General features: G+C 65.9%; 1 protein-coding gene across 1 annotated transcript; it reads left to right on the top strand.

Annotated features, from left to right (window-relative positions):
* The first annotated feature begins 314 nt into the window (after positions 1-314).
* On the top strand, positions 315-8289 carry DCTN2 (dynactin subunit 2). The gene is made up of 14 exons (XM_085041384.1): positions 315-438; positions 1638-1706; positions 4641-4737; positions 4850-4911; positions 6114-6212; positions 6297-6457; positions 6628-6775; positions 6882-6947; positions 7043-7081; positions 7180-7257; positions 7429-7500; positions 7585-7687; positions 7764-7855; positions 7937-8289. Exons 1-14 carry the CDS (start codon positions 403-405, stop codon positions 8021-8023), a joined length of 1209 nt encoding a protein of 402 aa, XP_084897510.1. The 5' UTR covers positions 315-402; the 3' UTR covers positions 8024-8289.
* The last annotated feature ends 304 nt before the right edge of the window (positions 8290-8593 follow it).

Here is an 8593-nt window from a genome sequence, read left to right as displayed (position 1 = left end):
TGCCCCCACCGCTGTGTTCCCCTCCGTGTCGCCCCCCGTGTCCCACCCCTTCCCCCCCGTGTGTACCGCCTCGTTCACCCCCCGTGTGGCACCCTTGTACGCTCCGTGACCCCCTCCGTGTCCGTGTGTCCCCCGAGCCACCCCATCGCCCCCTCATTGTCGCCCCGGCTGCCCGCTCAGGCCACGCCCCCTGCCCCGCCCACCGGACAACGCCTCTCCAGGCCACGCCCCTCAACCCCCGCCCTGCGCTCTCGCTGCTCGCGCCGCCCCGCGGCACTCTCGCGAGATCAGCCCCGCCCCGGCCCTGCGCGGCCATTCTGGGACCCCCCGGCACCGACCCCCCCAAACTGACCCCCCAAACTGACCCCCCAAAACTGACCCCCCCCAGCACCGACCCCCGCCATGGCCGACCCCAAGTACGCCGACCTGCCCGGCATCGTGAGTGCGGGGCCGGGCCGGGGAGGAGCCGGGGGTCTGAGGGGCTGTAGGAGGCTTCAGGGGGTCTGAGGGGATCAGGGCCTGGGGGTGCTGAGGGGTCTGAGGGGATCAGGGCCTGGGGGTGCTGAGGGGTCTGAGGGGAACAGGAGGGCCTGAGGGTGCTGAGGGGTCTGAGGGGATCAGGAGGGCCTGGGGGTCAGGGGGGATCGGGGGCTCTGGGGGGTGCAGAGGGGTCTGAGAGGATCGGGGGAATCAAGCGGGATCAGGGCCGTGGGAGAGAATGAGGGAACTGCGGGGATCTGGGCTGTCCGAGGGGCTCGGGGGGTCTCGGAACAGTGAGGGGAGCAGCGGTATGGATATGGAGGGTCTGAGGGGTCCGAGGAGTCAGAGTGGGACAAGGGGATCGGAGGGTGCTGGGGGGTGTCTCGGGATGGTGAGAGGATCCGGGGGGATCCGAGGGATCCGTGGGGATCTGAGGGGATCCGAGGGGTTTGGGGAGGTCCGAGGGGATCTGAGGAGATTGGGGCCTGGGGGGAGAATTTCAGGACTGGGGGGTCAGGGGTCCTGAGGTGGTCTGAGGGCATTGGGGGTGTCTGAGGGGTGAGGGCGGCTGAGGGGCCAGAATGATCAAGTGAATTTAGGGGATGTGAGATTGGGGTGACTGACGGGGTGTGGGCACCAGGGGGATTTAGGGGATCTGAGGTGTTGTAGGTCTCTGAGAAGATCTGGGGGTGAGCTGAGGGTTCTCAGGGGATCGGGGGAGTGTGGGCGGTTGGCTACATTTGGGGTATCTGTAGGAATGGAAGGGAGCTGGGGCTGGGGAGGGGATTGGGGTGCTGGGGGGCTCTGGGTGAGGAGGGGGCTGGGGAGGGCCTGTCTGGGGGGGAACACAGATCTCTTGGGGGTAGGAGCACCAGGGGTGTTTGGGATAACTGTGGGAATGGGGACGCAGAGCATGGGGGGAGGTCAGGGGACAGGAGCAGTGGGTTGGGGTGTTGGGGGGACACTGGGCTGTTTGAAGGGCTGTTGTGGGAACAGGGGCAGTCAGCAGCGGCTGTGCGGACATTGGGATGTCCAGAGAGAGATGTGGGGGGTCTGTGGAACATCAGAGATGTCCGTGGGGGTGAGGTGTGGGGGGCAGGGGCTGCTGGGGGGGTCAGGGCCGGGTGGGGGTCCCAGCACAGCCCGTGGTGCTGCAGGCCCGGAACGAGCCCGACGTGTACGAGACCAGTGACCTGCCCGAGGATGACCAGGCCGAGTTCGAGGCGGTAAGGCCCGGCCGGCAGGGGGAGCAGCAGCTGGACCAGCCCCCCGGGACCCCCCGGGACCCCCCAGCCCCCCCAGGACCGGCAGCATGGCAGGAAAATGGCTCCCAGCCCCCACACCCCTGGCAGCACCACATCCCCCACAGTGACACATCACCCCCATGGTGACAATGTCCCCCCACAGTGACTGTTCCCCCACAGTCCCGATGTCCTCCCCACAGTGTCAATGTCCCCCCATGGTAACAATATCCCCTACATTGGCACGTAGCCCTCCCATCCGCCTGTGTCACCCTGCCTGTGCTTTGGGGGCCAGGAAGGGGAGAGCAGGACACAGCCCTCCCCACACAGGGGGGTGTCTGCATCCTTGCTGTCCATGTCCCCAGGAGGAAGGGGGCTGCCAGTCACCCCAACCCCACCCCAGGGGGAACAAGGGGGTCCCCCTAAACTTGCTCCACATAGTGGGGGGGACCCCAGGCCTGGGCTAAGGCCAATGTGGGGAGTGGCTGCACAGGGACTTCAATGTGGAGTGAAGTCAAGGGACCCCCAGAGTGTGGAGTGACACAGAGGTCCATCACTGAGGGGCCTGAAGGACCCCCAGGGCCTGGGGGGACACTGGGTTCTGTCCTCAAGGGGCACAAGAGACCCTTGGGGATGGGGGGCACAGGGGTCCGTCTTTGAGGTCCCACAGCACAAAGGACCCCCAGGGGTGTGGGGTGACCCCCAGATGTGCTGGGGAGGCTGATGGGGTTCGGGTGTCACAGCCTGAGGGGTGACTTGGTATCCCCAAGGCAGTGAGGGGGTGCCAGGCCCTGGGGGTGCAGAGGTGCAACCACCCTCTACCCCTGTTGGCATCCATGTTTTTGGGGTCTGGGAGATTGGCACAGCTCCGTGGCGTGGAGCAGGGGCCCACCAGGCACCCCCAAATCCTGAGGGGGGCAAAGAGACCCACTCCTGTGAGAGCCAGAGCAGCAGGATGGACTGAAACAGGGGTTTGAGCCTAAAGTGGACCCAAAGTCATGAGGTGATGTGTGGCCCCTGCTGTGGCGGGAGGTGAGGGATGGGGGATCCTAAGGCTCCCTGCCTCGGGGAGCCCTTCACCAGCTCTGGGGTGTTAAGGGGTCCTTCCCCCTTCTCAGGGAGCCCCCCGAACTGACCGGGGCTCCCCCCGCTTCCCCCCCGCTCCCGCCTGGCCTGGACTCAGTTTGCACAAGTAAGCGCGGCCCTGCTTTGGGGTGCATGGGGGGCACTGCTGCATGTGCATGGGGGTCCCAGCGCTGTCCCCTCAGGGGTCCCCGGTGGGCAGTTCTGGGGTGCCCTGCTCTGTCCCCCCCCCCGCTCTGCCTCACCTTCTGCATCCTCTGCCTGCTGCCCGCACTGCCCACCCGGCCTTGGCACCCCTGGGACCCCCCAGGACCCCCGGGCTGGGTCTCATTGCCCTGGGGACACTGCCTGGGCATGGGGGGCTGTGCTGAGCCCCCTCACTGCTGCCAGCACTGCATGGGGCAGCTGCTGGGCTGGGACAGCTCATGCCCCTTCAGGGCCCCCCAGACCCTTCAGGGCCCCTGGTGTCCCACTGAGTGTTGGGGTCCTGTGGGGCAGCCCCTGGCTCCACTCACATCCCCCCCCGGGGAAGAGCTGGAGCTTGGGGGGGAGTTATGGGGTGATCCCCAAAACTCTAGCCACATCCTGCTCCCCTCTAGGGCACAGCCCTGTTACCCCCATCCCTGGCTGCCCCAGGTCTGTCCCACTGCCCCTCATCCTGCAGGGGTACCCAGCCCTCGGGGGTCCCCATCCCGTGGGGTTCCCTGTCCCGCAGGGGTCCCCAGCCCTCGGGGGGCGGCAGACACGGGCCGGACCTTCTAACGCGGATTTTGTCTCTCTCTCCCCTCTCTAACCTTGCTCTGACTTTCTCACCTCTGGGAAACGCCAGGAGCTGGTAAGCGCCCGTCTCCCGGCCGCTGTCACTGTCCCTCAGCCACTGTCACCCGCTGCCACCGCCGCAGCCCCCTAACGCTGCCAGCGCTGCTCCCGCCGCTCTCACTCCCCGCAGCAAAGCAGGGCTCCCTGAAACCACCCGGGCCAGAGCCGGGAGGGGCTGGAGAGGGGCGGCAGGGGGGTCCTTTGGGTCCCCCCCAGAGCCCTGCTGAGCCAAGGACCCCCTCGATGGCAGCAGGGGGTGCGGGGAGCCCCAGCTGTGCCCACCCTGCCTGGCACAGGGCACAGCACCTTGGTCTGAGGGGGCTGAGGGCTTATGCCCCCCATTGCCCCCCTGGGGGATCACCCTGAAAGGCAGCCAGGGGGCAGTGACAGTCCCAGGGGGCCGGGGGTCACCCTGGGGAGGAGGGTGTCCACTAAAATACAGGTGGGGGACGGTGACAGTCCCACTGGGCCGGGGGTCACCCTGGAGGGACCAGCAATGGGTCCTGGTTCCAGCCAGGGGCTGCTGGAACATTCCACAGCTCGGCGTAGGCTGAACCTTGGGGGTCCCTGAGCTGGGCCAGGCCAGGTCAGGGGTCCCAAGTCCTGACATGGCCCTTGGGGGTCCCTGCCTGCTGGGCTGGGCCAGACCAGGGGTCCAATGTCACCATGCTGGGCCAAGCCAGGGGCCTGATGTTCCCACACTGGGCCAGGGTCCAATGGCCCCACCCTGGAGCCCTGAGGGGTACCTCCCCACTGGGCTAGGCCAGTCTGGGGTTCCGATGTCCCCACCCTGGACTCCTGGGGACATGCCACATCACTGCCTGCAGAACCTTCGCTGGGCACTGTATTGGGGACCTGCGCCTGTCCTGGGGAGGACTGGGCCACCCATGCTGTGTGCTGGGGGTGGTGGCAGCCCTGGGACCTCTCCATCCCCATCCTTGTCCATGCTGGGGGGTGGTGGCAGTCTGGGGACCTGCCGTGTCCCTGTCCCTGTCCGTGACGTGGCTCTGTGTGCAGGAGGAGCTGAGCAGCACCAGCGTGGAGCACCTGATCATCAACCCCAACGCTGCCTATGAGAAGTTCCGGGACAAGCGCTTGGGCACCGAGGGTGTGGGTGAGCTGGGGGGCTCTGAGGGGGCTGGGCAGGCTGGGGCTGGGCCAGGGGACCCCTGGGGTGCTGAGCCCCCCGTGCTTTGCTGGGTCACACCTGGCTCTGCCTCTTGCAGATTTCTCTGACCGCATTGGCCGGACCCGGACAACAGGTTACGAGGCTGGAGAGTATGAGATGGTGAGTGGGAAAGGGGCACCTCCCCCTCCCCACACACTGCCTGGGACATCCCTGCGTGCCACAGGTCCCATGGGACCCCCGGGGTCACCTGCTGCAGCCCCCAGCCATTCCTCACAGGAGAGATGTACCAGCACCATGGCAGCACAGTGCTGGTCTCTCCCCAGTCCATCCCAGCCTCTGTTCTGGGGGTCCCAGGATGGACCTGGGGATGGACCTGGGGGTCCCAGGATGATCTTGGCTGACTCATGTTCAGCTGGGTGACCCCAGGAGACCCAGGCCTTTCCTGGGTACCTCACTCCCCATGTTGTGCTGGGGTCTGTTTCCTCCAAGCAGGGCCCTGCCTGTCCTCTCACTGACTCCATGAAGTTCTGTCACTCCAGTTCCCTGGGCTGTCCAGTTCCTCTGGTCTCTCAGGGCCCTCATAGGAGGCTCAGGGTGGGCTGCAGTCCCTGTCACCCGAGGTCAAAGGGGAGAAGCTGACAGAGGCTCACCTGGCTCCTTCTTGGCCTGCTCGGAGTGGAGTGACATTTGTGTCCCCTGGCCCCTGGCCTGGTCACTGTGGCCTATCAGGCCAGGCCATCACCCCCACACCAGCCCAGCTTGGGTTTGCTCTGGGAACAGCTGGATTTGAGCAAAGACCAGGAAATGCCACATTCCATGGAGGGCACACGACCACCCAGAACTGCCCCCGTGGCTTCAGAGCTCCAGGTCATGAGGAGGAGCAGTTCTGTGCGCATTGAGATGGGGAGATCCATGTGGGTGAGGATGAGGAACTTCATGTGGATGAAGATGGGCTCCATGAGGACAAGGATGGGGAACTCTGAGTATGAAGATGAGGAGCTCCATGAGGATGGACATGAGCTCCAGTGCAGCCCCTCTCCTTGTTGGTTCAGGACCCTCCTGGGCTGCTCCTGCCTTACCCCATTGACCCCATAAGGTTACCTTTGAGTGCCACCTGAGGACCAGGTTCTGTCACCTGAGGCTGCTCTGGCCTGTCCCTCTAGGACCTCACCTGCTCCTTCAGCTTGGAGCCAGCACCTGTGAACCCCCTGAGCCTCTGTGAGACCCCTGAACACTGTGAGACCCCTGAGCCCCTGTGAGACCCCTGAGCCCACTGTGACCCCTCTAACACCCCATGAGCTCCCCTGGCCCTGTGTGAGCCCCTTGGCCCCCAGGAGCCCCCTGACCCATTTCTCCTGCAGCTGGGTGAGGGTCTTGGTGCCAAGGAGACACCGCAGCAGCGATTCCAGCGGTTGCAGCACGAGGTGCAGGAGCTGCTTCGGGATGTGGAGCAAATCCAGGTGAGCATCCACCTGCCCCAGGTGAGCTCCCACCTGTCCCAGGGTGTGTCTCAGGGGTGACACAGCCCCTGTGTGTCCCCCCAGAGCTCGGTGAAGGAGTCAGGAGCTGAGGAGGAACTCACGCCCATGGCCCTGGCCAGGCAGGTGGAGGTGCTGAAGCAGCAGCTGCTCAGCTCCCACCTGGAGAAGGTGCTTGGCCCAGGTGCTGCCGTCGACTTTGCTGACCCCGAGGGTGCCCTGGCCAAGTGAGTAGGGGGCTGGACCCCAAGGGGGCATGGCAGCGTCCCCATGGGGCTGGGACAGGGACCCTGTCCACCTCATCCCCTGCCTGCTTTGTCCTTGTGCCCACCTTGTCCCCAGTCCACCTTGTCCCTGTACCCACTTTGTTGTGCCCCCTTTGCCCACCTGTCCCCAGGCGGCTGCTGCAGCAGCTGGAGGTGGCCAAGTGCAGCAAAGCGACACCGGGGAAGGGCTCTGCCCGAGCCCCACCCCCAGCCGGCGACGCCGTCACCTTCGAGCTCTACTGGAGGCCAGAGCAGGACCAGTTCACCCAGTCTGCCAAGGTGAGTGGGGGGCTGCTGACTCCACAGGGGGGTCCTGTGGGGGGCCAGCACACCTGGGACCTGGCCCTACCCTGCAGTCCCGGTGCCTCACCCCCAAACCCCACAGGTGTCGGAGCTGGAGAAGCGTCTGGCGCAGCTGGAGGCAGCCGTGAGGTGTGAGCCTGACAGCCAGGTGAGTGCCCAGGTGAGGGGGGCTGCCCTGCCTCCCTCCTGCCCCCATCCTTTATCTGCCGCCTCCTGCCCCACTGACACCATTTCTCCCCACAGAACCCACTGCTGGTGGGGCTGAAGGGCTCCAGCCTCATGGTGAGTCAGGCAAGGGGGGATTGGGGGGATCCTTGTCCCCCCTGCCCCCAGCACTTTGGGGGGCTGCCATACCCCCCTCACATGTCCCCCCACCCCAGGACACAGTGCAGGTGCTGCAGGCCAAGGTGAACGTTCTGGACGTGGCTGTACTGGACCAGGTGGAGGCTCGGCTGCAGGTGAGGGGGGCTGGGGAGCCCTGCCAGATTTAGGGGGCTCTGCTGGAATTCAGGGGGCACTTCTGGGTTGGGGGGCATTACTGGATTGGGAAGCCCTGCTGAAATTGGGGGGCATTACTAGATTTGGGGGGCCACTGCTGGATTTGGGGTCTCTTTCTCCCCCCACACCAGAGCGTCCTGGGGAAGGTGAACGAGATCGCCAAGCACAAGAGCACGGTGCAGGACGCCGACACCCAGAGCAAGGTAGGGGCTGTGGGGCCCAGAGGCCACAGGCAGATCCAAAGAGCCCCCCAAGGCTGCACTGACCCCCCCAATTGCTGCCCCCAGATCCACCAGCTGTATGAGACGCTGCAGAGCTGGGATGCTGTGGCCAGCGCCCTGCCTGACGTGGTGGAGCGCCTGGTGACCCTGCGGGACCTGCATGAGCAAGGTGAGGGCCGGGGCGGCTCAGGGACACTGGGTGGGGGTCACTGCCCTCCCCAGCACTCAGCTGTGTGTCCCCCCAGCCACCCAGTTCGGGCAGGTGCTGGTGCACCTGGACACGACGCAGCAGGAGATCGCTGGGGCTCTCAAGGACAACGCAGTGCTGTTGGCCGAGGTGGGTCCCCCTGGTCCCCTGCTCACCCCTGGCCCAGTGTCCCCCATCTGCCACCCCCCATCACCCCATCTGCCCCCCCAGGTGCAGAAGACAATGAAGGACAACCTGGCCATCGTCGAGGACAACTTTGCCGACATCGACGCCCGCATCAAGCGGCTGCAGAAGTGACCAGCCCAGGACACTCCCTGGGATCCCCCTGGGGACTTCCCCAGACCCCCTCGGTGACCCCCTGGGCCCTGTGACCCCTCCCACGCAGGTCCCAGCTGCTGCTTGTAAATACCCTGGCTCTGCCCCCCAGCACATCCTCTGTCCCATCCCCACGGGGGTCTCTGCACACCCCAAGTCCCCACGGGGGGTTGTCCCTGTCCCCCCTGCTCCCTCCCCTCGTGTGGGTCTCTGTCCCCCCAGTACCCCAATAAACAGCTCGGCTCCCAGTGTGTGTGTGTGTGGGCATCAGTGATGGGGGGCAGGAGCAGGGCCCCCCAAACTGGGGTGGAGAGTGCTGGGATTGGGGTGCACATGAGGGGAACCCCTTGGAGCCAGGACCCCTAGGAGGATGAGGGGATGGGGGACAGCAGCACCCCCGAAGGGTGGGGGGCAGCCCGGGTGTGTCCCCAGTCCTGCTCCCCCAGACCCCCCAACCGGTTCTGCAGCCCCCCACCCGTACAGCCCCATGTCACTAGTTCCCCCCCCAAGTACCACCAGCTTCCCCAGTCCCACCAGCCCTCCTAGCCCCAG

The sequence above is a fragment of the Lichenostomus cassidix genome, chromosome 29 (genome assembly GCF_008360975.1).
Source record: "Lichenostomus cassidix isolate B80296 chromosome 29, HeHo_3.0, whole genome shotgun sequence".
Classification (NCBI taxonomy): Eukaryota; Metazoa; Chordata; class Aves; order Passeriformes; family Meliphagidae; genus Lichenostomus; species Lichenostomus cassidix.
Note: the sequence above shows the minus strand (reverse complement) of the source record. Positions and strands in the feature narration are given on the sequence as shown.